The 27,909-nt window shown below is 46.5% G+C and overlaps 2 protein-coding genes across 3 annotated transcripts; one reads left to right on the top strand and one right to left on the bottom strand.

The window, feature by feature from the left end:
• Positions 1–1,545: 1,545 nt before the first annotated feature.
• Positions 1,546–6,421, top strand: LOC1273595 (pro-resilin). The gene is made up of 2 exons (XM_312588.6): positions 1,546–1,727; positions 4,556–6,421. Exon 2 carries the CDS (start codon positions 4,586–4,588, stop codon positions 6,419–6,421), a length of 1,836 nt encoding a protein of 611 aa, XP_312588.6. The 5' UTR covers positions 1,546–1,727; positions 4,556–4,585.
• Positions 6,422–9,851: 3,430 nt separating this feature from the next.
• On the bottom strand, positions 9,852–27,208 carry LOC1273596 (high-affinity choline transporter 1). Of its 2 annotated transcripts, none has more exons than XM_061650791.1 (10): positions 25,894–27,208; positions 18,924–19,584; positions 16,792–16,899; positions 16,251–16,705; positions 16,048–16,177; positions 15,655–15,976; positions 15,026–15,068; positions 14,515–14,744; positions 14,330–14,441; positions 9,852–14,255 (listed from the first exon to the last, which is right to left on the bottom strand). In XM_061650791.1, exons 2-10 carry the CDS (start codon positions 19,087–19,089, stop codon positions 14,028–14,030), a joined length of 1,794 nt encoding a protein of 597 aa, XP_061506775.1. In that variant the 5' UTR covers positions 19,090–19,584; positions 25,894–27,208; the 3' UTR covers positions 9,852–14,027. The 2 variants fall into 2 exon arrangements, with proteins under 2 accessions (XP_061506775.1, XP_061506774.1); XM_061650790.1 differs by having other exon boundaries at positions 25,898–27,208.
• Between the last annotated feature and the right edge of the window lie 701 nt (positions 27,209–27,909).

The raw sequence follows: 27,909 nt of genomic DNA, 5'->3' as shown, positions 1-27,909 counted from the left end.
GTTGCCCTGGCCGCACACATCACCTACGGTTCGTTAGGACCGGAGCGAACTCTCACGCGTACTCAGCACATGTGTGTGTTTGTGTCTGAGTGTGTCCGTAGTTAACAACATTTGGTTTTACGCATTGCTCGGTACGGTCACTCTTCATTTTTTTGTTCTGATCATCCCTTTTCGATCGCACCACTAGCTACCCCACGGAAAGAGGCAAGTGGCTGGCCGGTCTTTTCCGATTTCCGATGCCCATTAGAGATCGATTTGAATGCCATCCTGCGATGGGCTACAAATGGGAATCAAGCTCTGTTGAAGGGTGAATGTAAGAACACGGTTCCGGTTCAAACAGCCCCAACGAAGATGACGATCGTTTAAGCGCATAAGATCTTGTCGAAGATCGTTCGAAGAGGATGCAGCATTCATGTTTTAATTATTAAATTAGCTGCGGTTTATTATGATGCATTATCGGTTGTTTAGGAACTTATACAGCACGCGTGACGGTGGCATAGGCAACGCTATGCCTATTTTGAAACTGCATTCCATTCTTCCATTTTTTAAATGCCTCCCGTATGTAGTTATTGCGTCATTTGAATTTGAATTGGTAGAGAATAGCTCTATAGTTGTTAAATGAACAAGAATTGATGGTAGTGTTTTATGGAATTTCTGGCCACAGTTCCAGAGAAAATAACTTTGGGTGAAAGTTATTGTTTGATCCCATTATTGAAAGTAATTAACTATTATTATGCATTACTGTATTGAGCATAATGAGTGTTCATATTGTTTGAAAACGAAATCCATAATAGTACACATATGAATGTACCACCTTGCACCGTCGCACACTCAACCTGCTCGGTTTGTGGTGTCACAAACTGCCAAGAGAAAGGATCACACCACGGGTACATCACGGAGTGGCCTCCGAGCTGGCCAAGCTGTGCAATCATGAAGTTTGCCGGCACGCGCAAGGAAGATGCACCGATGCAATGCAACCCAGCAACGATGCGATTGCATCCCGTCACCGACACGATCACGCAGACGCATGGAGGATCATGTGAGTCATGCGCGATGATCACCACCTTCCCTCAACCCTAACTCCCAGACCGGGGGTGGGTAATTCGGCATCGGGCATGCTTGCTTTCATGCCAGCTCGATACCACCATCCGTGTCGCACGGTGGAGTGCAGCGACACGATAGTAAGAGCCACGCGGCGGGATGAGCACGATGAGCCGAGCGCAGAAGATGATGAGTAGTACACCCCGTGGTCTCTCCCTGCTCGACCAATGGTGGTGGTGGCAACGTACGGCGTCTTCGTGTTCTCGGCGCGATCCATACCCGAGCGTCCCCGTACATGCGGTTCCCCTCCCAGCCGTTTGGAGTGGAAAAGCGTACGGCACCTCGTGCAAAGCGGTGGGGGGTGCAACTGGGGACTGCGCCGTATTTTTTCGGGGGAGTCGTGGTGCCCGTGATCTTACCCGACGGTGCCAAATCGACGAAAATTGTACCCGCCACCCGCCGTTCGAGTGCGATTGTTTTCGAGTATAAAAGTGAAGCGATGCTTTGATTTGAATATCATTCCACCAACGGACACGGTTCAGTTCGTTTAGATAGGGGGTTCATCGGTAAAGATAAAACAGCTGTGAACCGTTGTGAACCTAGGACTCGCCAGGAGTCGCCGGACGTGAGCTACGCAAGGATACAATACACAGCCGTACCCGTACGATCTCCAGTGAGAGAAGAAGGTCAGTGCCGAAAGGACCGTAACAGATTCTTGCACGAATCGAGACTTTGTGGCTTGTTTCTTGTGGGAGCACTCGAGGTGATTTGCTTGTGGTGACACTAGAGTTCCGATTTGGGCAAAGTATAAAGTGATCCCCAAGTGAAGGATTGTGAGAGACGCTCAGGTAATACGGAATGTGAAAAAAGAAGACTCCAGCACGTGTTCGTTACAGTGATGTGTCTGAGGATTGTGAATTAGTGGTTTATCAACTTATTTCCGGACAACATTAACAACCATTCTGGAGAGCATTTGTATGACTTGTTGGGTTGTCTTAAGCATTTCCCAGATCTATGCAGACTACTTCTTCGGATCATTGCAGAATTAAAACATCTCAAGTTTTACAATTTCTCAAATTCTCAAGTCTTGTCCTTTGGTCTCATTGCAGTTCTTAGACATTGTTTTCCTGAGCAGATGTTGTAAAATGGCTTTTATACGTTGTACCACAATATCTTGAATACCCATAAAAAGAATAATCTTTTTTTCGTCTAGCATAACATCGATCTGTTCGATGTTTTAATCCAGGCACGGTGGCTGTTTTAAGTTGTTGTGCATTTGAAAACTACACCGCTGGTCCCGTACTTCAAACATTCAGTAAAAATGTGTCAAACATAAGCTTTGTATAAGCTTTTATCAAAGTTATATAGCTCAGGGTTTCGGGACGGTCTGATGGTACAGTCGTCAACTCGTAAGACTTAACAAAATGCCCGTCATGGGTTCAAACCCCGCATAGACCGTGCCTCCATACGTAGGACTGACTATCCTGCTATGGTAACAAAAAGTCACTGAAAGCCAAAGCTCACTTCACTAGTGAGTACGGGCGGGCAGGCCTTGACTGACGACGGTTGTTGTGCCAAAGAAGAAGAAGTTCAGGATTTCATAATTACTTGTAATTCAATTTTAACCGAGAATGTTAGGGAAATTATACTTTATCATAACCCATAAAATTTAATGTTTTCTATCAAATCTCCTCACAGTAACCACCCTAAGCACTCACCGACCAAACCAACAAATAAAAGGCTACATAATTATTGCTCCCAATCTAATTCCTCCCCATACACCCCTACACACGCCATCGTAACGGCATGCACCGAGCATGAGATGATGCTCATTAGTGTATCTTAATTAAAATCAGCCGTATTCAAATCAGCCCTCTGCCCGATTTGCGACTCACATCAACCTTTCCCCGCCGTCGCTCAGTCAGATGGCCGACGAGTGACCGACTGGAAATCTTTCCGTACCATCGTTTAGATTTTTGTACATGTTTTCCGTAGCCTTCTCAGCCGTTGGTCACTCGGTTTAACCTTCGACATCCACGGAACGCGGGACACGGTGGTGTACGCACAGCACGCTATCTGCTGACAAGATCGGCTAGTTGATTGATGAAGCTTTCCTAAAAAAAAGCAGCACTTTAAATTGAATCGACCCTAACAATGTGTGTATGGTTTTTACTTTTCGGGACATGCATTCTTCTGCTGCAAAGAACAAAATCTTACAACCCACTGTTGTTTTATGGCAGTGCAACTACCTTCAAAGGGGGGAAGAATTTGTTCACAATTATATCATCAAGCGAACGCGTTCCCACTTTCGCTGCGAGCTAATTCCCCACATAATCCCATTACTGTGCGACAGCACCACACACCAACAACAAGTGGCACCGGCGTTGTTCGCACCGGGCAGAGAGTGTCAGCCTTTCGGACAGTTGGCTTAATTGGTTTGATGTCATCAGCATGATTAACCTCTCCCACCCCCCACCGAGCCATCGCCACTTCCAACAACTTCAAGGTGTTCTACCGCGGAAGCGCTTCGCTGGCGCTTCGTTGTGCTGTTCGCTAATAAAACCACAATCTAATTATTTCACTCACCATCACCACCATCGGCCGAGTGGGCGCCGATGCATCGACGCCTTGGCAAGTGGCACGCGCACCAAACCCCCAAACAATGAGAGGGGGGGGAGTAGGAGAGAGAGAGAGAACCCAATGGTCCGCAGCGAAAGATAACTCAATCTGACAGCATAATTGCATTCTTTGCTTTGCCGTTGTTTTAGACGTGGTTTGTTGTTTTTCTTTCTTTTTTTTTTTTGAGCTGCTTTGTGTCGCCCGCATGCTGGGCTGGGAGGGCACGAAGATGCAACGGAGCAGGGCATTGTACACAAATCGGTGTGCGATGTGCGACTGCCCGGACGCAGACCGTGTCGGATCTGCGCGATCCGATCGGCCGATCGCTAAATGGCGCCCGGCCGCACTTGCATAAGTCCGACAATAATTTCGTTGCATCTCGACAGCACGGCAGCATGCCAAAGTGCATCATTGGCGGTTAGCGTCACAGCGCTAGCAGCAATCATCATCCGCACAGGTTCATTGCTTCTTCCATTCCGATTCCGTACGGATTGGTAACCCACGATCGAACCGATCTCTCGAATCGCTCGATGCACAATGATTATGTAAAAGCATGCGGATGGGGTGGGCGGGCGGGCGGTGGTCTTTCCAGCAACCGAACCCGCCGCAAAACAATCGATTTGCATCGCCGGGTTGCGTCTCACGCGCCAATTCCGGCAGCTGAAGCCAGCCGGTCAGGTCGTAAATATTGAACACGCATAATGGCTACCGGTTTTAGGTTTTTTTTCCCTTGCAGCGGCACACAATGTAGCGGCGGATACGTATATTTTTTGCACTCGCGTGTGTGTGTGTGTGTCCCATCCGTGCCCAAGATTACAATCGATTGAGACGAGACGACACCTAACCAACTCCTCCCCTTCTTCCCGATTCCGGGCTCGCTCTTCTTCCTTCGCAGATACGCTTACCTCGCGATACTAGCCGTGGCATGATGGTAGCTTTCCGCCGCACTCACCTGACCGCCCTGGTGGTGGTGTGCTGTGCCGTCCTTGTGCCTGTCCGCACTGCCTCGACCAGCCTGGCGAAGCGTGAGGCACCGCTTCCGCCGAGCGGCAGCTATCTGCCACCGTCGGGCGGTGCCGGCGGCTACCCGGCAGCGCAGACGCCGTCCTCGAGCTACGGAGCCCCGACCGGCGGTGCTGGAAGCTGGGGCGGTAACGGCGGTAATGGAGGGCGCGGTCACTCGAACGGCGGCGGTTCGTCGTTCGGTGGTTCGGCCCCGTCGGCTCCTTCCCAGTCGTACGGTGCGCCTAGCTTCGGTGGCCAAAGCACGGGCGGGTTCGGTGGACACAGCTCGGGCGGTTTCGGTGGACACAGCTCGGGTGGACACGGTGGCAACGGAAACGGCAACGGCAACGGATACTCGAGCGGACGCCCATCGAGCCAGTACGGACCACCGCAGCAGCAGCAGCAGCCTCAACAGCAGCAGCAGTCGTTCCGTCCGCCATCGACCAGCTACGGAGTGCCGGCCGCTCCTTCCCAGTCGTACGGTGCCCCGGCCCAGCAGCACAGCAACGGAGGCAACGGTGGATACTCGAGCGGCCGTCCCTCGACGCAGTACGGTGCTCCGGCCCAGTCGAACGGAAACGGTTTCGGCAATGGTCGCCCGTCGTCCAGCTACGGTGCTCCGGCCCGTCCCTCGACCCAGTACGGTGCTCCGTCGGCCGGCAACGGTAACGGATACGCTGGCAATGGCAATGGACGCAGCTACAGCAATGGCAACGGCAACGGACATGGAAACGGTCACAGCAATGGCAACGGCAATAATGGCTACTCCCGTGGCCCGGCTCGTCAACCGTCGCAGCAGTACGGACCGCCGGCTCAGGCTCCTTCCAGCCAGTACGGACCGCCGGCTCAGGCTCCTTCGAGCCAGTATGGTGCTCCTGCCCAGACCCCGTCCAGCCAGTACGGAGCCCCTGCCCAGACCCCCTCAAGCCAGTACGGAGCCCCTGCCCAGACCCCCTCAAGCCAGTACGGTGCTCCAGCGCCATCTCGCCCCTCCCAGCAATATGGAGCCCCTGCCCCATCTCGACCATCCCAGCAGTACGGTGCCCCTGCCCAGACTCCGTCCTCTCAGTATGGTGCCCCTGCTCAGACTCCTTCTAGCCAATACGGTGCCCCTGCCCAGACCCCATCCTCCCAGTACGGTGCCCCTGCCCAGACTCCGTCGAGCCAGTACGGTGCCCCGGCTCAGCAGCCCTCCAGCCAGTACGGAGCCCCTGCTCCGTCGCGTCCTTCCCAGCAGTACGGTGCCCCGGCTCAGCAGCCCTCCGCCCAGTACGGAGCTCCCGCCCAGACCCCGTCCAGCCAGTACGGAGCTCCCGCTCCATCGCGTCCCTCGCAGCAGTACGGAGCGCCCGCTCAGGCTCCTTCCAGCCAGTACGGAGCTCCCGCCCAAACCCCATCCTCCCAGTACGGCGCTCCCGCTCAGCAGCCATCCAGCCAGTACGGTGCGCCCGCCCAGGCCCCATCCTCGCAGTACGGTGCGCCGAGCTTCGGCCCGACCGGTGGTGCCTCGTTCAGCAGCGGCAACGGTAACGTCGGTGGCAGCTACCAGGTAAGCTCGACCGGCAACGGCTTCTCGCAGGCCTCCTTCTCGGCCAGCAGCTTCTCGCCGAACGGGCGCACGTCCCTGTCGGCCGGTGGCTTCAGCTCCGGCGCCCCATCGGCCCAGTCGGCCGGCGGATACAGCTCCGGCGGTCCGTCGCAGGTTCCCGCCACGCTGCCCCAGTCGTACTCGTCCAACGGAGGTTACAACTACTAGGCGGGCAGAGGCTAAGGCGGGGCAGCAGCTCGAAAGGCTGCCCACACCACAGATGCTAAACCACTGCCAGCACACGGATAATGGATACGCGACACGGACCCGGACAGGAAACGGATACTGCAAAACACGTGCCTTATTTAAGATAAATTATAACGTTTACCCACCTGTGTTCTACTACGGCCGCCGCACTTTTCACCACTGCAAAACACCCCGACCGACCGGCTTGCTTGGACCGTTTGACGGCTAAGCAGAACGGCTGACACGCGCTGAGAATCCGCCTGTCAGCTGTCAAATGGTAGTAAACAAATTCTCTGCATTCGACGACAAAAGCAAAACAATCCTCTGCAGAACATTTTTGAAATTCTACGGCAAAACCACGGAAGGGTTCGAGTGTGGACCGGGTGCGGGTACTTAAATTATTACCTTTTGTTCAATGTTGTCTTCATTTTAATAACAAAAGTTATTCGCGTGTGACCAACGCGCGCATATTGATAGTGTGCTAGTAAGCTAAGAACGTGTTAAGATTGGAACAAAAGAGCGCAATTCTACAAAACAGTAAGCAACAGCAGCAGCAATTTCTTCCGAATGCCCAACAGAAGTTCCAAACCCCCCCTTTACGAGAACGACGCAAAGTTTGTCCAAAATTTTTGTCACACAAAATTGTGGAATCAAACTTTGTACAGGGGTGCAGCACAGCATTCGAGGGGGAGGGGATGCTGCAATCGTGCCGCTGTAAAACGCAACCGATGTATACCGACAAGGGCTATGGCAGGCCTTTTCACGCGAAATAAAGTGTATGACATTCACTCAAACAACAAAAAAACCCCTCTTTGTAACTCTTTGATTTTGCTTCTCTCACGATGACCTGCATGCATGGCATGATTTGGTTCGATAATAAGAACTTTCGGCTTTTGCCGCCCAATCCGAGCGGCGTTCGTCGTCTGCTGCCGAGTGCTCGTTCGCCCGTAGTAATACGCCACTGTCCAAGAGTTCACCGCAAGATTGTTGGGTTGATATTGCATAACACAGTACGGGTCCCAGTGTAATGGGGCCCTTGGTACGGCTACGGAATTCAGGTGAATTATGTACGATGCGCTCAGCGCTGAAGTGCTTCACGCGCGCAAGCTAGGAAGGAGGCTGCGAGAAGCACTGCACACTTTATTGGTACCCAAGCGGTAATGGTCGAGGCTTCCTGCGGTTGGCGTGAGGAAACGCGCGCGCACACAAAGGTAAACATTAACGTCGGCGTGTCGGTCGGTGTGCGCTTCGGTAAGAGAGTTGGAGACGTAAGCAGCAGTATTTCGTCGTGTATCATTCGCTCCGCCGGAAGTCGCTGACGTAAGATCTGACACGGCGTACACCGGTGGTGTACGGTGTGTAGGTACGCGTCAAGCCCCGGCCACGATCCACGATCGCTCGCGGAAAGGTCAAAGAAAGTGAACCTTTTTTTTCTTTGGATTGGGAGGCGCGTACAGTACCGTAGACGGTTGGTATGTTGATTGAATGCAATGGCGGGAAAGTTCACCACGGTGATGTTTCGTACGTCTTTCAACGAAACGAACAGTTTTATTGAGCGCTTATTAAATATTTGCTCACCAATCTGGCGATCTGGGAATCGCTGGCGTCACATCGTTTTTCCAGCCCTAAAAGGGCTAATCACCTTCGATTCGCCTCTGCAGTGTACATAAGAGGTCATTATGCTCCGTGTGCTGTAATGCCCTGCGATCGGCGGGGCGAATGCGTTGCCTTGCCGTACCGATTTCGAGCGCAAACCTGCAGCTTATGCTCAATTTGTGCATAATTTGCACATTGTTTTAGTGGTTGTCGAAAAAACGAAAAGAAACTTACATTAGCCCACAACGGGCTGTGCACACGATCTGATAGCGACTGCACCCGACACCACAAACCACGACCCATATTGCGATAAACCGGTGCGTACCAGCCAGCATCAGTGCGTAACAGCATTCAGCTGATTGAAATGAAGATAAATTCACCAGTCAAACGTGCACCTCAAATGCTCCACTTTTGGGTTGTTTTGCACAAAACACAAAAGTTCATCCAGCACAAGTCTCTCTGAAAGGCAAGAAAAAGATAAGAAACAAACCCTCCCTGGCGTGCAGCTGCAGTTGCTGCATGCGTCGAGCGCAACGGATGGCGCATGCTAATGACGTTATTCACTGCGCCTCACACGTGGCATCACTGCGCGTGGCGTGCAAGCTGACAGTGCGCATCTTCAACCCGCTGCGTGTAGCGGTGCGCGCAAGGAATGGGTAAGGGAAAGCGTGGGCATGCAAAAATAGACATCACGGGGGAGTGGGTGCTGTTGGGCCGCAGCGGAAGAGTCGTATCGGCTCATGTAACGCGTCCAATCTGGAAGCAAATGTAATCCAGTTCAGCTGTGAAAGCATAAAGGTTGGTTTGGATCTTCTCTTGGGTAATCGTTTTCAATTTTTTGCCCCTTTGCTTCCCGGTTCAGCTCTCTCTTTCTCTCTATCATACACAAGCACAGCCTCCCTTGCACGTGGGGCTGCAAAAAGTGAAATGAAGAGCCCAGAGCACTTGGTACCGCGATTCCTCCATAAGCTGAAGATGCGATGCGAACCGCGCTGCCCGTGTGTCGATTAGTAGGCTATGGCTATATCGAGTGCAAAGTGAATGGATGTGTAGAGGCCCCGCAGTAGGTCACGCTCTCGAGCCCTCTTCGAACGGTGCTATTGACCGTGAACCGTTTCCTTTTTTTTACGCCGTCGGATGATGTTGATGCGGGTTGGATGCTGTTTACGCACAACGCTTTGCGCGCGAGGAAGCTGGATCATTCCATTAAGCCGTTTTTTTCGTGTTTTGGTGTTCTTTTCTTTAAGAGTTGCTTTTGAAAGGAACCATCTTCAAGTGGATGTTTATGATGCATTTAAAGTTCAGTGAGTGGTGGTCGAATGGTGAGCATTGGCCACTGTTTGAGCTGTTGGACTGTTCTGCATTTGTACACATGGTTTATAATTGGCAGTTGGATTTACATACGCTTCACAAATACAATCATAGTAAATGTCTTAATTAATGCTAAAGCCCATGAGCAATTTTGAACCAATAGTTTTTACCTCAATTTATGATCAATTTATGAAGAAAAAATTGTTCCAACCGAGTGAACAAAATAGAAAATAAATGTTACAAAACCGGCCCAAAATTACGGTTTTGTAAATCGAAACTCCCCCTTTCAATCGCAATGAAGCATGTACGGAAGAATTGAAATAGAAAATTTAAAAGATATTTCCTTGTAAATTGTGTTAAACTATTATACATAGCTAAATTCCAGAAATGGAATTATGTTTAACAAAAACAAAACATAAAACTAACAGAAAAATGGGAAAACAGCAAAAACAAAAAAAAATCAAACAATAGCAATAAATAATCAAATAAAACCACCAACGATACATTTGCTTTATTCCACAATCAATCCACAAACGCAATGTGAATTGACCAACACATTTATTTACCACAGGCATACCCCCGATGCTCACCAAGTAAGTTGCTTTTACATACACACTTCCGTGATAATGATTTTATCCTTTCGCCTGCTTTGATCATTCCTACTCACTCAGTCCTTCCGTTCTAGGGGTTTTTTTTTGGTTAGTTTAAACTTTTGTGTTTTCTTATAGTTTGTTTTTGGTTTTCTTCTACATTTACATACATGTGTGTATAACTTAGCTTAACTTCTATTAAAGTACATGTACATCTATTGTTCTGTTTATGTTTTTTTTTCTTTTATTTTTACTATCATCCCCTTTAGCTACTTTCAATAAATGCTTTCCTTTTGTGTGGTACGTGTAACGGACTAAATGGGTTTTCAAGCGAGGGAGCTTTCATTCAGAAAGGATAATATACTAAACAATAAAAGAAGCACAATTATGCTTCCTTTGGGATTGACAAATTAAACTTAAAAAGAAAAGTTTATCAATTTCTGCTAAAAATGATACAGTCAAGATCACATAATCCTACGAACAAGCTAGCAAAAATGTGAATAAAACAATAAAACAAATGTGATACTCAAGCGTTTAGTAAGTTGATCTTTCCTGTTTATGTTTACCGTTACGTTTATTAGTGTTTGAAGCTCTCGGATAACAATTGATATGTATGCATCTGTTGCTGGTTACTACACCAGCATGTTTACCATTCCTTCACTTCACTGACAGCAGCTACCCACATGTCCGAAAGTTCGTTCCAAAGCGTGTTGCAGTATTTTGGGGTTTTGCGTAACGCTTGGCGCAATTTTTTAACTATATGCACCTAAATTTTTGTGGGAGATTTTGGTATTTGCTTTGCAACCCTACAATCAACTATTATTAACACTGGTGTGTGTGTGTGTATGTGTGTGAGTGGTTGTTTCTGTATGTGTGTATGCTGCTATTTATAGGCATGTACGATATGTATCGAGTTTCCCGCTTTCGGATGGATGCTTACCCATTAACAACGATTATGAGTTTATTTGCTTGTTTTGCTTTCCTTTCTTTCTTTCTTTTGTCTGCTATTGTACGTTTTTAAGTAATTTTGGTTTGCTTGCAGTTTCGTTTCACTTTTCCATTTCCTACCAATCACTTCATCTCTTCACCTTACAGTAATGTGTCATTTTTAATTGTGGTTTTTTGTTGTCATGCTGTCATGTTCCACGTGCTTTCTTCACATTCAGCTTTTTGCTTTTAAGTCCACCCCCAACAGAGCTCAACAATTTAGTGGAAACAGTTTTGTCAAACAAAGTTCATCCCATCGAGCGTTTTATTCCAGTGGTCTGCAATCAAATGTACGCTTATATATAAGTAGTAGCACAGCTAAGAACAACATTTGTAACGTTTGCTTTATCGTTTACCTTTAATTTAGTTTAAGTATATAGTTTCTCATTTCAGCATTCAATCAACAATCTAACAAGAAGGGGATTCGGGGGAGTGTTTTTGTGGGAGCATGTTTGGTAAGGAAGTGTTCTGTATCCCTGTTTTTTTGGTTTTTTAGCCTCTTCTTCGTTAAAGTTTCCCCGGGCCAGTAAAAGTTTAAACACACGCAAAAGAAAGGGAAAACAGTCAATGGGGCGCAAAGCGGGACACGGATTGGAACGGAAGATGTCCCCGAGTGGGTTCAGATATGCTACCGATATCGTCATAAAGCGTAAGCATCAACAACATCGATTTCGTTGGAGCAAACGGGTTGAACAGGTCCAACAACAACATGCATGAGAATAGAACATGAAACCGAATACAGCGAGATAGAAGAGCGAAAAACACGTCAATTGATTTGATTCATAGTCACCCTAAAAAAAAGCGGGCAGCATTTGTGCAAAGAAAACTTGTAAGTTGTCATTTAGTATAAGTTCGTGACGGGGATTTTGTTTTACAACCTCAAAACACAACACACCGATCCTTGGTGCCTGGTGGTCCACACGGCCGCTGCGGATTTGTGGAACCGGCCGTACTCTCACACAGGCTCACAAATGGGTTTTTTTTGTTTCGTTTTGTTTGCTGGTGGACGGTCCTATCAAGAGTCTACCAATCCGTGGAAGAAGGGAGGCACATTAAGAGAACGATTCGATAGAAATGGATACTTTCGAACGTTGCTTACTTCCTATACACGTGTTTTTTGCAACGTCGAAAGGAGAGAGAGAGAGTCGTTTTTAAGGTTGGGTATGAACGCCTGGAAGGTCTCACATTGATATGTGTGGGTTTCGAGTTTCTGTCTTATCTTATTACCGCTGCGGCCGCTGCAGTTCTCAGTTTTTGTGTAGTTTTATTAGAACAGATTCTTTATATTTCTACTTCAGCTGGTTACGAGAAACATAGAGAGTAAAACAAACCATGCATTTTCCACCGATGACAAATAGACCGATGCAGAAGAATTTCATTCAACCATGCATCGTTCTAGCTAGTCAAAAGCATAACGCAAAATGCTCTGTCAAATCGACGAATGTTTTGCCGTGTGTGTGTGTTTTTTGTCTTTCGTTTACTCGTATTCCTTCCTTTAACGCTGCCTACGGCTCTAGAAATCTAGAATGGGAGTTTTCACCCATTTTCCAGCAGACTTTGTATGTATATATATATATTCATATGTGTATATATAGATGTGTATATATATGTATGTATGTATATATGTATATCGCCTTCACTAGTAATATCATTGGATATGCTGCAGTGGAATGCAGCACCGCTCATTTGTAGTTGTTCAGGACACGCTTATGATATGTGTTTGCTTTTGATTGGGGATTTTTGCATCCCTCCTGTGCTTCTACCCGCCTGCCGGACTAAAGTATCAGTTCTATAGGTTCTGTGGTTCACAGTACTCCAGTCACAGTCAACAGGCTTTTTCCCCTCACCAAACTTTCAACCTCACCGTCCAAATGCTTGCGGCGCTGCCTCGTCCCATGTACACTAAACTCTCTGAACTCGGCACCATAACAGTACGGTAGAATATTAGAACACAAAAAGTATGTGCTGTTACAAAAGGAAACAATAAATATACTGAATCTGCTGATATCTGCACAACAAAGCGTAACAGTTTCCATCTCTCGTCCCCTCAGCTCGTTCTCGCTGGTATTTGTGAGCGATTTGCTCTTCGTAGTTTTCCCTCTTTAGTGTACTACTACTAACTGATTAAAAACATTTAAAGCTTGTCCATTTCTGAGAAGATACTTAAAAGCAAATTCAACAACAGTGCGACTGACGAAACTATCCACTTTCCAGCCAGCCGACACGATTCACAATACCTATCTACGAACCTTTTCGTTTGGTCGCACAGCGAAAAGAAATCTGGGTTAGCAGCGAGGCAACATAACGTAAGTTAATCATATTATCGTGCAACATGCTTCTTTCCCACTTCCGCCACTAACAGGTCATTAAAATTTGCTACACTTTAACCACACTTTCACTGCGCCGCTTCACATTCGGGTAAAGGAGGGGCGCGTTTAACCAACTAACAGTGATAGGTAAGTATAATCTTTACTAGTTGCTTGCTTTCGTTAATGTATGTATAGTATTATCCCTATATAGGTTGTATTCTCCTGCAGCTTCAGCGTACTTTGATATGTATTGGTTACCTCGTGAACATGCATCCCAACGCAATGGTGGTTGGCTTTCCTCCGCCGTGTAGCTTCCCTTTCGGTAGCTAGAGTTCGCTCCTAGTGATTTGATTTGATATGTATTCGTTACACGCACTTTGTCATTTTTTCCACTCTCCTTTTTAGCTACGTTTGTGTGTTTGCTTTGCCTTTCGAAATCACATCTCTTGCATCTCTTCGCCACTTCATTCCACTTAATTGCTACTATACTTTTTAATACTACACCATTCGTAGGGTCTTGTTTGGTTGTTTCTTGATATGTATTGAGTTTTGCTGATAATTCGTCACTTTATATCCATCCCTCCTGCTCCGCTGAGAAGGAGGATGAAGGTAAGAGGGGGAAGAGGAAACAGATGAGGGGAGGGGAGAGGGGAAGGAGGAAAAGGGCGGAGACCATGCTCCAAATACTGCACGCGAATAAAGTCACCTAATGCGTTCTACATGCGCTTAGTCCGTCCCCTGCCGTGACGCGGAAACCGTTCAGTCAAACCGAACGCCGGACCCGGCGGGCGCGTTTCAAAAGGCCGTATGGCCCTGGGCCGGTCCAGTGCCGGGGACGACGCCGCCCTGCGCCGCAACGCTGCCGCCTCCGCCCGCGGATAGCTGCATCTGTCGCTGCGCTTCCGCCACCGGCAGATCGTCGTCCGGCTCGAGGGCCGGATTTATTCGCCCGTTTCGCTCGTCCTTGCCGACCATGGTGGCCGCACCGTACATGCGCGTCATACCGCCCGCCATTACCGAGAGCTGCAAGAGAAGGAAATTAAAGGATTATACTTATTAAAGGATCGGTGCAATGGGTGGGCAAGCTGTTAGCTCACCTGTTCGCCCGAATCCGACGGTTCGCCGACACGGTGCAGCTCCTCCGGTATGTTTACCACGCAGCGGAAGTAATCGTAGTGCGGTGCCAGCCGGCCTGTCTCGAACACCCATCTGGAAGCAAAGGGGAGGATATGAAGAAGTGTAAGCATTGAGCTGGAGCTGGCGCAGGACGGTGGCTACTTACTTCGTCCACCAGGACACTCCGACGAGCGTAATCAGGCTCATGATCATGGCCATCGTTCGGAAGGGGAACATCTGTGTGCTGGTTTCCTCGTTGTAGCCCGGATAGTGGATCAGGGCGGGCAGTCCGAGCATGGCCTCGCCGCCCGACAGTCGCACCATGAACGCGATGATGTACGCCGCCAAGCTGCCGTACGTGTTGCAATGGTGCTTAAAGTGTACCACCATCAAAAGCTGCCATGGGATAGAAAAAAACAGGGCATTAAACATAATTTATCATGATTTGTCCAAACATGGGCAGTAAATGTCCCAACAATCGGTAGGATAATAGTCTTCTAGGAACACAACACATAAAAAATGACCATAATTTAGCATTCTGTTACAGAACATCGTGTCGGTTCGAATTACAACATCAAGAAAGAAGAATGAACCACAGCCGCCCCGCAAATGACCCATCGATTTGGATGATATTGGACTAATGCCAAAAGCACAAAAGCTCTTCGCCTAACACTTACCTGCGGGAAGAGAATACAGTACACCAAGTCGGAACACATTGACCTGCGCATGGCGATAGTTCACGAACATGAAAGGAGAAAGAAGAACAACAAGAAAAAAAAGGATAATATTGATAAATGGTTCAATCTATTCGGCTCTCGGCGGTAAAACGGTTTGCCTGTATAGACGAAGGAGGATAACGCGATTGTTCAACGTAACGCCTTCAATCGCGTCTAGGGCTTGGAACCCGAAATGGTCCTTCAAGCGGGAGAAACAATATACTGAGCAGAAAAAGTGCTTGAAAAATCGACCCAATTTTGTCTTCCATTAGCATTCAGCCCCCTCCCATCGTCGATGCACCAGCGGCAACGGAATAGCGTTGCTAGTGCTCCACAACTAGAAGAACGCTTTGGATGCGCCACTGTCTTCACCCAGAAAGTGCTGCTACCAAGCACACTAAGTGCTCCATAACAAGGTCACGTATCGCTTACAAGCACTTACGGGGTACGGGAACGTTGCAGCATGCGCGTCCACCCACAAACGGGGACAATTAGCGTATCACCAAGTGTGCTTTGGCGCAGTAATCGAATGCTGTACTATCATCGGCACCAGCTCATGGAACGAACGGAAGGACTGTGGAAACACTTACCACAAGCCGTAGATCGAGGGTATGGTGAGCGCCATAATGGTGGACAGGATGCCGACGACCAGAATCGACACACGCATGACCCAGATAATTTCCATCTCCGAGGCACGCTGCCGGAAGATCAGCCGGTAAACGTTGCGGGCAAACATGGAGGACGCGGACAGCACCGAGGAGTCGGCCGACGACATGACGGCGGCGGAGACGGCCCCCAGCCCAAAGAACGACACAAAGTCGGGCGTCAGGTACTGGAGCACCATCGGCAGGATCATGCTCGTTTCCTGCGTCGTCAGCGGCCACGGGCCCTTGTAGTCCGTCTCGTTCCAAGCTGCAAGAAAAAATGGGCGGTAAGTTATCGGCAGGTCGTTGGGTCGTTCGGTTGCACGGGGTTGGGCTTACGTGTTGCCTTGGCGATGGCACCAATCAGTACGGGCGGTATGGCCATCAGGATGCAGCCGAACGCAGCCACGTAGGAAAGGATCTGAGCGCGGCCGGCCGTTTTGCTGGAAAGTACGCGCTGGAAGTAGACCTGCAAGGAAAATGGGGACCGTTTACCCTATTCAGCACACGGCTCTGCTCCCATCGACAACGACCAACCGTACCTGCCACGGTATGCCGCCAAAGATTAGCAACAGTCCGTAGTCGAGATAGAACCAGGTGTAGCCCTCGCCGATCTCGCCGATCCAGTCGACGTCCATCGAGGACAGGCTCTTGACGTGGTCGTTGGCCCACGCGAACGGGATGCACATCCACAGCCCGATGAAGATACAGAACAGCTGTATCACGTCGGTGTACGCCACCGAGTACAGACCCCCGAACAGGGTGTAAAAGACGGCGATGCACGCCGACAGGATGACCGAGGTCTCCTGCTCCATGTCGATGATCACCGACAGGGTGGCGCCCAGGGCGGCCAGAATGCCCGCCGCCCAGAACACCTCGCCGCACAGCGCCGGGAGAAAGAGCAGTCCGCCCATCCGCTCGCCGAAGCTGTCCTGCAGCGGGTCCAGCATCGTGATGTAACCCTGCTTTCGCATCGGGTTCGCGAAAAAGATGCCCCCTGCAATGAAACGTAACCAAGCCGGCGTATTATCGTCAAGTGCTTGTGTGTGTGTGTGTTTTGTAAAGATGATGCTATGAGCCTACCAAATACTAAGCTGAGCGCGTAGCCGAACGGTGCCTGACACCAGACCAGCCCGGACGTATAGATGGCTTCCGCCGTGCCGTTGATGTAACCGCCACCGACCCAGGTCGCTGTTGGGAAAGGAGGGCAACAAAATGGTTAGGGAATGAAATAAAGCTTGGTAATAAAACGTTGGCGCACAACTTCCCACACTGTATGACGGAGAAATGTGGAGAGTGAGTGTTGTGAGCGAGCGAGCGCCAAGCTCCCTCCTCATAAGGGAATTCATGACCACGAGCACGTGGAAGTTGTACGTGAGTTGATTTGTTAGAAGTTGCATTTGCTGACGTTCGACACTACTAAGTAAGTGACTAAGTATTCCTAAGCCAGCTGAAACGTTCATCCACGAACATACGTTATATCGTTTGTATTTCGCAAACTTACACCATGGTAAATGTACTAATAATGATTGTAGGGATTCTTTATTTTTTAACATTGAGCAAATCATTTCACAACTTTTTTGTTATACCAGAATTTATACATTTTTTCATAAGTCTGTCCACATTACGCACTGAGTTTTAGGAACAAAAATGCCATGAATTAACAATAGAACTTCGAAATAATCAGCTTTTCTACCACACTTACTCACAAACGGTTTTTCATTTACAAAAAGTAATTGTACCTTAGCATTTACTATCATAATTCCATTATAGATACAGAAAATAGACGATTTCACACGTCATAGTCAATTTAATAGTCTTTAAATCATCAAAAATAGTCCGTTTGGATGATTTTATCATATTTTAGAGTTTTTGAATCATCTTCACAATAATGAGTTACATAAATCCCTGCCTTTTGTTGGTAAATTTATGAAAAATGCACTAAAATCCAGTTGCCCAGCAAAGTAATAAATTGTTCAAAATGCACTAGATTAGCAAGAAATTAATTAGACCCAAACTTTGTACACAAGAATGAGTAAGTCGCTTTACATATCCAACAAGCTGTAATATTCAGTTGAGTTTTAAATATGTTCCGTTTGTTAAGTTAATCTCCTAGTCATAACTTGCACTCCAATAGAAAACTGACAACAAGGTGCAGGCAGAAGCAAATGATTATACTACTTGTTGAGTTGTGAAAAAAGGAATGGTTTTTGAAAGATTATGGGTATTTCAAGCAAAAATGTAAAAATAAATATATTGTTCATATTTTCAGAAAAATTTCCATTTCCACTAAAAAAACAAATGTTTGGTAAATTTATTCCAATAACACTAACATGAGAGTAGCTCAATTTATAACGTTTGAGGTATTTTTCTCGATCTTTGTTATTCAATTAAAAACAAAATTTGTTTATATACAGTGGAGCGCTGTTTATACGGGTACCGTTAATCCGTGCTGTTGAGAAATGACAGTTCAATATAAAGGTGACATTGCGTTATGAGGAGGATATTTGAAAAAGCGGTTATAAGAGCACATTGTAATAACAAAAATACACTATAATTCATGGCAAATTTCAAATATTCTCGTTGGAAAAACATGAAGTTAATAAAAACTGGGTTATTTTTATCAAAAAATAAAATAATGTTTCAAAAATTAATCAGGAATTGGTGATAAAATGTATCATTTGACTCATTGTCCGTGTTATTCGCATATCCGGGCGAGGTCAAGTCCCGAGAAGAGCGGATAAACGGTGCTCCACTGTAACTTCTTTTTCAATTAAGACTCTTTTTCTCTATCGCTATGGGACTACAGGAACTGTATTATAGCGTTTCTATTATCTTAAGAAACGCCAGCCAAAAATGCTCCCATCCCAAGCAAAATTAAACGTTAGATAAATGTATCGCATTACCTCCAAAATGAAAGAAACACCCGCGTAAAGCGAAACAATTTCATTTTGTTACGAAACCATTTACTGCCACCGAGCTCCAGCACCGAGCTCCGGCAGTAATTGATGCAAACTTTTCCACCACGCCAACATCATCATCAACATTTATCCTGCGAGAGTGATTTATTGTGCGGCAAAGTTCATACTTTCGGCCCCAAAACCCAACAGCTTCTCAGCGTCGCTCCGTATTCTTGCCAGCGAACACTGTACGCACGGGTAAGACTGTGAACCCATCTCGCGCCACCCTTTCCCCGACCCAGCCCCGCCACTTACCGGTCATGGTGAAAATACCGACAAACAGCCCAATCGAACGTCCGGCCAGCATCACTTCCTCCTCGGAATCATTTCCGGACTCCTTTTTCCTGCCCGCCCATATCCCGACCGCTAGGATCAGGATGTAGAACAGCACAATGCTGACGACACCGGCAATATTAATCATGTTCACGCGTATTCGGGATGTGCCCTGCGCTGCTGGTCGGGCTAGTGCGGACTGTTTGGTGAGTGCGGGTTGCGAGACTCGATTTAGACAGCGCCGCGTATGTCAGCCTAATCACAAGCGCTTGATATCGCTACCACCGAGTGTGGGTCGGGCTGCTGTCCGGCGTGGGCCTACGCTTTGGACGCAAAGACGCAAATCTACCGGATTGGACAAGAACGACAAACGTCCTTGACACTGGCGAAAGTTGGTCGTGCCGGTGCTTTCGGTTGACGGTGTTCTTTTTTATTTATGTATGTATGTTCTTCTTCTGCACACACGCGCTTCCTTTCGCACACCTTAGCTTTGACGTAACATGGCGTTTTATTATGTGTGTACGCGTTCGCTGCCGGAGACGTGTGCCGGCGGCCTGTACTTCCGGCGGTGGGTTTTTGTTTATTTATATCGCACAGTCTCGGATCGTTGTTTCGGTTCGTTCTTCAGCCAGCCACCGGTATGCTGAAATGAAAGTGGAAATGGAAAGTTTGAAGGCTGATTAAAGGATATACTCGCAAATAGATTGTAGATAGCAAGTTAAAGCCAATTATGATTACAAAACGGGTGTTATATTCGCATGGTAAACATAGTTCAAAACCATCACTGTTTTTCTATTTGCATTAAAGATTCCCTTCATTAATCATTAATTTAAAATTAATTTATTTATGTTTGCTTCAACAATTTGCAGCAACCATCCGAGAAAGTTAAAATTCAATGTTCAACTATAAAAAGATAATGATAATTACTTCCTCTAACTTTGTGTTTATATCACCTCTTTCGAGCCTTTCGAAGACTGATGTTTGCATCAAAAAGTAGAAAAAAGTCAATTTTTCAAGGGTTTATCTGCACCTGCACTAACAAATGTTACATGCACGTTCAATATTAGTATCCCTTGAGTCAAGAGCCAAAATATGCCACCTCTACCAGTCGAACTCTAAACGTGATGGCCAAAAACGTGTAGCAACTTCGTTCCGAAGCTCGTGCAGCAGTTCGTGCGGAAGTCGTATAAGTCTGTTCCGACATCTACAACATCTTGGCACTATTAGACAACAATCAGAACATCGAAAGAAAGCTCAGTTCTGAATGACCGACGACCCTGATATGGACAGAAAGCTCCATATGATGCTGAAAATAAAGACCGAGGGAAAAGTCGGTACATCGCTGCATCCAGCCAAACAGCGATATAGTACCTGAGAAACATGAAAAAAACAAATAAGGAAGCGGAGATTGCGTCCACTGGCTTTGCATTGGCAAGCAATGACGCCAAAACTCAATGCGATCAGTTTAAGCGAATTACGACGGAATTTCGATATGACATCCTATTCCAGCGGACCGGTTTAACGCATGTCTTCGTTCGACATTGCGAAAATTACGGATAACTGACGGAAGGCAGCTAGCAAGGTTGCAGAATAATTTTTGCAAGTTAGCTTAAATCAATACCTTTGAAAGAAGGATCTCGCTTTGTATGTTTGTGCAGCCAGCCGAAAGGATGTTCATTGAAAACAGTCAACCTCAATGTTGGAGCAATACTAACAAATGTTACTGATTAGTTTTGCGTGCATGTACTACTAAAATTTAACCTTTTCGTTTACTTGCTCCATCGTGAACCTTAAATGCATATCTACCCATTTGTCGAAAAAGCAGGCCACATGAAAAAACGGAAATAAAAACCTTTGTCTTTCCCCCGAATCGATAGATATAAAATATTAAACAATTAGCCGCACGTCTCTTTTATCGCTCTCTTGAGACCGGCAAAGTTACACGACGATAATTTATATTTTAACACACCAAGATTAAGAATGTCAGCCTCTACTCTAACAAAAAGTGGTCCTTATAATGTCCCATTGGAGGGGTATTTACTCGAATATTGGATATTTGGTCCGTTCAAATGAAAATGTCAAATTTCTCCATTAGTGCCATTGTGGTGAGTTAATGTGACTTTAAATCCATTCTACCTAATCTAGCACACACATCACCAGCGCCACCGTCACATGCACCCTTAATTTGCCTTAGCGTTTTGCCGCCAACGGGCGCCTCACCAGCACACCACGCGAAGACTTTCTTAGCGCATGTATTATCGAGAAAATCGTAGCACTTTTCTGCCCTGCTTGGGTTTATTGATTTTAGATGCCTCCTTTCCCATGCCCATTGCCCCATACGAAGCTTTGCAGAACGTCATCGCTATTCGTCAAGGTCTGACCACTTTTCTCCCACTCCTGAACCACGCTGAAAAGATTCGCCCACGAAGGCAGCGAGCTTCTGAAGCGACAACGGCCAAAATCCCCGATCATGATTTATGGTACAACTTTTCAGGCATGTTTTATCATCATCTCACTCTTCCACGGCCAGGACGGACTCCCCGCACGGCTTGCGGGAATCCCTGCAACTGCACAAAATAGCTCTCTCCCTTTAGGGCACCGCCGGTTTTCAATACGCTGCTGAGGCATAATAAAACCGTTTGCTCACGGTGGCATTCAAATCACCTGACTCGCGTTGGTATTTTATTGTAGTTGGTGCACGGTGGTACGGTGGCTTTGAGCGCCAATCGTGCCAATCATGTTCATGAGCTCGTATGGGCAAAGGCTGATGAAAACGGTGCGCGAGGGAAAGAAAGAATTTATTTGCAGTCTACAGCTATGGTACAGTGCTATGTAGAGCATACTTATGATTTTAATGATTTATAAATCTATTACAGAAGCTTCTAAATTATGTATTACATTTTAAGAAGGGGAGGGTGCATTACATTAGGAGCATAAATTGATACTTTTTTTCATGCAATATCCACTGAGCACAATGTGTTGAACAATTTAATTCAATCACGTCATGCAGGATTGAAGCAGTGCCAAGTGTGCAGAGAGTGGCTTCCCAATTGTTGCATACAGCATGTTGCTTTGATAAAGTGCCAACAAATAGAGTTTATTATCTTGGTAGCAGAATAGACTAGCCCACTGTAATGTTTTCAACAGATTCTATCAATTGTGTAATAAACGAGGGGTAAGTAAATGGATTGCACATCACCTACATTGTTGTACTACAAATAAAGGACAAATGAAGGTCATTGAGCTATTCAACAGAGGCGCAAGGGAGAGTCTATGCGCGCATTTATTGTCATATTTTTCCTCCCTTTCACTCACACCAACGCGGCACAAACAAATTATGCCGTGAAAAGCCATGATAAGCCAAGCATAGATAGAATCTGGACAAACAAGAACATTAGAATATCGTTGCCTGCGAGACACCGTTCAGCTCACAAGCATCTATTTGTATTCACCACCACCACCGCTGCCACCACTCTCAGCATAGAAACAATTTGAAATTTAAATGAGTAAATCCTCGAAATAAGGTAATGAGCTTGTGTGCAGTGAACACCACCCTCATCACGGCCTGCTCGCGCATAAAAGCGAGCACTCTTGCAGCGACCCATGGCGGTAGCAATTTAGTCATCAACGCCATTCCGTACCACATACCATTCCACATTAAGCTCACACAATCTCTCACCACAAACAAATCGAGCGGCAGAATATAAAAAAATATCCACCTTTCTGTCTCTATGGTCGACCAAAGTGCAAGCAACATCGGCTGTGAGTGACAGGATATCACGGACCGTAATCGAAGATTATTCAATTTTAATGATTTTACCCAATTTTGAGGACCAGTTTCAAGAGGAAAGTACGAACATGCTGGTTGGTTTAGCAGGCAGGAGAGGTAGCTTCTCTCAATTCAATTTTCCATCGTATCGTATGCTTCTACTGCACCGTGCTCGTGAGCTATTCGTATCTAGCGGATGTTTTAACGGTATTAAATCTAGATCTTTCTTAAGCAGGAAATCATTTCCATCGGAACGACTGGGCGTCAAGCTAAGCCTTCTAATGCTCTTCGTTGCGGTAAGTTTTGATTTGATCTGAAATATGAGCTTCGTATGGGATTTAATGTTCGCCAGGAGCGAGCGAAATGCTACGTACATCAGATTGCATTGTTATCAGATGCAGTTGAATAATGCACCGCCGACGATGGTCTCTTGCTACTCCCACTATGTTAGCTTCGCCTCGTGAATTGTCATTCAATTGGTTTGTGTGGGCTGCAAAAGTTGCGCGTGGTTTAAACAATACGTGACTTTTAAGTAAAATGTGTGCTTTGTAACCGTTATCATTGTATCGTCGTATTGTAATGCAATATGTATAAAATGCAGTACAATTTAGGTAAAAAAACGGGAAAGGTTATAATCAACAAATCATCACAAACAATATGATTGAACAAATAAGTATTTTCACAATACAATTTACCGTCGGTATTAAACGTCTGGACAAATGTAATGTGGACTCTTTTCAAGAACCATGCTAGCTGAACTTATTATGTTTTTTTTGTACAATTGGTTTGGTGTACAATTTCATTAATGTATGGAATATGAAAAAAAAATCACAAATCAAGATAAACATTCAATTCAATCACTAAATCAATTTAGATTTTAGCAACTCAATAAGGATTGAACTAAAATCTCCAAAACAAATGTACATTGCCATCGATTTTGAGTCCTTGTGACGCAAACATTGGGTTTAATGTGAAAATCCATTGATTAACCAGGCGCCTCCATTGGTCTGAAACAGACTTCGTTTTTATTTAGTTTTAATGATCTTCTTCTTCTTCTTTGGCGCAACAACCGCTGTCGGTCAAGGCCTGCCTTGTACCCACTGGTTAAGTGAGCTTCTTGGCTTTCGGTGACTTTTTGTTACCATAGCAGGATAGTCAGTCCTACGTATGGAGGCACGGTCCATTCGGGGCTTGAACCCATGGCGGACATGTTGTTAAGTCGTACGAGTTGATGACTGTACCACCAGACCGGCCCTAATTTTAATGATCTATCAAACAAATTTCTCGTACCTCAATTAAACAATAAACAGTAACATAAAATCACTGTTCAGCACAATCACTAAGCTCTTAATCATCCCCGAAAACGCCTAAAAACTGACCCCTGAAAAGGCTCTTTTGGTGGTTTCGTATTGGCTCATCGCATCACATTTCCTCTCCCTGTTCACACCCTCTCTCCATTTCAGCTCCATGTTTCCACCCAAAATGCACGCACGATCAGTAATTAAGTTTTATGAGCTTCTCTATTTATAGTCAAACGATGTGAGCACGCGTGTGTTTGGCGTGTCCGCAAAATGGCGGAAAACGCCGATGAAGTGATGGGGGGCGTGTAAAAGGGAGCCGTGGGACCACCACGGAGCAGGCTGGTATGGTGGCATATACAAACAACAACATTAACATCATGCCCTGACGGTGGCTCCAACTCAAATGGCTCCGGTGAGAGTCAACATCTTCGCGACGAGCAAACAACCAATACACAATCGAACCAAGTTTTGCTCTCGTTCGGCAGCCCGAGCTTTTCGCGGCTGTACGGTGGCTAGTGTGAGACCAGCGTGGGAAATTGTGGGTGCCATCAGGTGATGGAAAATGGCGAGCAAAAGTGAGTGAGACGCGAGTGAGCATACAAAACCTAGTTCCTAGTTATTCTCTTCCACCGCCATTAGGCTTCGTGAATGTTTACCAAGTGCGCGTGTGTGCGTGTGTTAAAAGAGCGATTCGTGAGGGCGGTCAGTGAATAAGAAGCTTTTTGGGGGGGGGGACGATTAACGTCAACACATGAGGGCACATGTGTATGTGATTGTGTCGCGTTAGTGTAAGTGTGTGGCGTGGAACGGTGGAACACACGAAGAAAAGACAGCGATAGACGATAGTAAAGGCAGCTACTCCTGAGCCGGTGTTTGTAGCCGAGACCCGAGGTATAAACGAGAATTAGTACACGCGCGCACATGCTGAATGCACACAATCGATAAAACGACCGTGCACACATACACTTACACACACACACATACACCAGTGTACCAGCTCGGGTCACGGGTTTTTACCGTTTCGGCACGTACGGGTGTAATACATCTTGTTTTCATAGAAAACTCATTTAGGCTGTGCAAATACTACTTTGTTTGTGCTTAATTGCAGCTGAGACCCATCCTGCGGTAATTCGTGAACGGTGTAGAATCAACAAAAGACGTTGTATTATATCAATGGATTGAGATAATGAAAGATAATAACCAATAAGACTTAAGAAAACAGCAAGCTGCTTCTTACTGGTATCGTTGTTTGATATTTGGATATGTATTTTTCTGCTAAAAGACATTAAATAAATTCTGTTTTAGCTATCGGGCTTTCCCTAAAAGAAATGGTTGAAAGAAATGTTCAAAATTCCGTTAAGACCTAATAGATAACCTGATTTATATTTTAATTGGTATTTTTATTGATTCGTTTGAGTAGAATAGTAGTAACTTGACAACAGTTATTTTATACTTATAATCTTATTAAATCTCCTAATTACCGAAGCTTCCCAATCACTTGCTATAAATTAAACATTTTTTGGCTATGATTCAAAGCCTAAAAACCAAAAAAAGCACACATGCCCTGCTTATGTATAATACTTTCATACAGCTGAATCACGTAATAAATGGAGCAGTCAGTATTTGTACTAAAAAGAAACGTACAACCCAATCACAACCATCATAATGCCAACCAAAGGGTCTATGCAGGACCTTATGCGATGAGGTGAAAAGCACACAATAGTGAGACAATGGTGAGTTGCCAGTCACTCACTGCCTGTGAGCGAAGGAATGTAAAGTAAGCGTTATGTAACGCAGCCTTCACACACACTCACACACATTCACACATATACAAACACGCACATCCTTGCTCATACTAAGAATTGTTTTTGCGTAAGCTTACCTACCAGTTGGTGCGTTCGCTTGCTTTTCCGTGGTCGGATGGGGTTTGCTTCCAAACAGTGGTACAACAAAATGATGCACACAACACAATTATGGATGCTGCCAGAAAGCACCTTGAAGGACGCTAGACGCAGTAGGCGCAGACCCGCTAGTGGTGGAAGTGCGGAGGAGAAGGAGCAAAGAAACAAGCGCAGCAGCAGTTGTATGAGATTACGCGTATTTCACACACACACGGATTGCTTTCTTAATCTGATCACTTTTCACCGTACACTCTTTTCAAATATTTTCAAACAAACACACACGCCTGAAGGGAAAGGCACGGTGATATTAGGATTTGCCTCAACGAAAACCCGTCGTTCTCACCAAGCACACCACAGCACGTAACTTTCGACAGCTGCGAATTTCGAGCTTGCGCTCCACAGTTATCGTGGCTCACCGTTAGATGTGTGGTTGGAAAACATTTTGACAAATCTTAGTATGCCGTTTGTGTGCTGTCTTCTCACACCACCAAAGGGATTTCGAATTCACACTGCACGAAATTACTCACTTGATGCCCCGTCGTACGTACCGTAGTGGTCCTTTGGGTCACTGTGAATTCATCCTTGGCCTAAAATTCACTTAGTCACACACATGCACGGTCACTTTCTTCGCAATTGTTTCTTCCCTTTATCTAGGGCAAATGTATTGCTGGTGATGTTCTGCTTCCGTGGTGAACTGCTGCTGCTGGTGCTGCTGCTGGTGCTACTGGTGCTGCTAGTGCTGAGAAGAAGCCTTGCAGAAGGGTTCGATGAATGTGCGTTTGCTTCGGGGTAAGTGTGCAAAATGTAACGCGGGCCCTTCGCTCTGTTCGCTGCAGATAGTGTCCCCACCCCGCGGAGGGTTTTTCGGGGCTAGGCAAAAAAGCACCACCACAAACACGCACACACACACACACGCACTGGACAGTGGCAGGCGATGAAGTGGCTGGTCGTGGGTTTTGCCTGCACTCTACTGTCGAACGCACGGACAGCTATCGCCCCACCGTAGGGATGTCTTCTGAGACGGAGAATTTCTTGTTCTGAAGCGTAGCCCGCACATGTGCCCACCACCGAGATGCACCAGGATCTGTGTCTGCTGGCTGGTTTTGTTCACAGCACTTTCCTTTCTTTTGGTATGTGTGCTTTTTTCTTCACTCTTTCTCTCTCCTTAGAAGAGGTCTACCTCGAACGACCACGAACGCAACGATCCGATCCGGTAAGCATCAGAACCGATACTCGGGTCAAGCGCTTTTCACACCGTGCGCTACACCGACGGAAAGCCACACACGGAAAAGCGCGCTCTCTCGGGCAAGGGCTCTCTCTCTCTCTCTCTCTCTCCTGTTGTCACGGCGTTGGCAGAGCATTCAGTGCGTTTCGAGCGACATCATTCGCTCGCTGTGGGGACGAAAGCAGTAGCCACGCTTTCTTCGCGTAAGTCTGTGTGTGTGCCAGCTGCGAGTCCTTCCATTGGGCAGCACCATGGGGTTCAAAGGCCACCAGCAGCAGAGAACAAGCTTTCCATCCATTTTCATTTCCTGTTCACCCTTCCTCCCACTACCTGTCTCTGTCACAAATGTCTCTTCGCTTCGGCTGTGTGTGATTTGTATGAATGAAATGGTGCTGATTCGTGCGCACCCACACCTTTTACCGAGACCACTCTCTCGAACACACACACACATGTACACGTACCTAATGCACACCGCCATATTTATGTGACACACGTACAGATAATTTCGAACGAGAAACTGAGCACAGGTGACAACCAAAAGGGACCCCAACATCGTGCGAGCAACGTCAAATGGATGGAAACGCCATGCCTGCTACGTTCGGCTAACAGCGCCTGCACTCTATAATCTTCGTCTTTGCTGACGTAAGCACATACGTCCCCACATGCACGCACACACACACGCGCAAAGAAAGCACTAGCGACACACGTGAAATTGTGAAACAAACAAAAAAAAGCATGCAAGCAATCTAGCTCTAACGAAACTAGCTCTACG

This window comes from Anopheles gambiae, chromosome 2 (genome assembly GCF_943734735.2).
Source record: "Anopheles gambiae chromosome 2, idAnoGambNW_F1_1, whole genome shotgun sequence".
Classification (NCBI taxonomy): Eukaryota; Metazoa; Arthropoda; class Insecta; order Diptera; family Culicidae; genus Anopheles; species Anopheles gambiae.
Note: the sequence above shows the minus strand (reverse complement) of the source record. Positions and strands in the feature narration are given on the sequence as shown.

Excerpts from the sequence above, each read along its gene's own strand:
- LOC1273595 (XM_312588.6), top strand. The coding sequence starts at position 4,586 with ATGATGGTAGCTTTCCGCCGCACTCACCTGACCGCCCTGGTGGTGGTG.
- LOC1273596 (XM_061650791.1), bottom strand. The coding sequence starts at position 19,089 with ATGATTAATATTGCCGGTGTCGTCAGCATTGTGCTGTTCTACATCCTG. Across the intron at positions 16,900-18,923 it reads CGGTATTTTCACCATGACCG|CGACCTGGGTCGGTGGCGGT; the intron begins GTAAGTGGCGGG and ends CTTTCCCAACAG. Across the intron at positions 16,178-16,250 it reads TTGGCGGCATACCGTGGCAG|GTCTACTTCCAGCGCGTACT; the intron begins GTACGGTTGGTC and ends TTTTCCTTGCAG.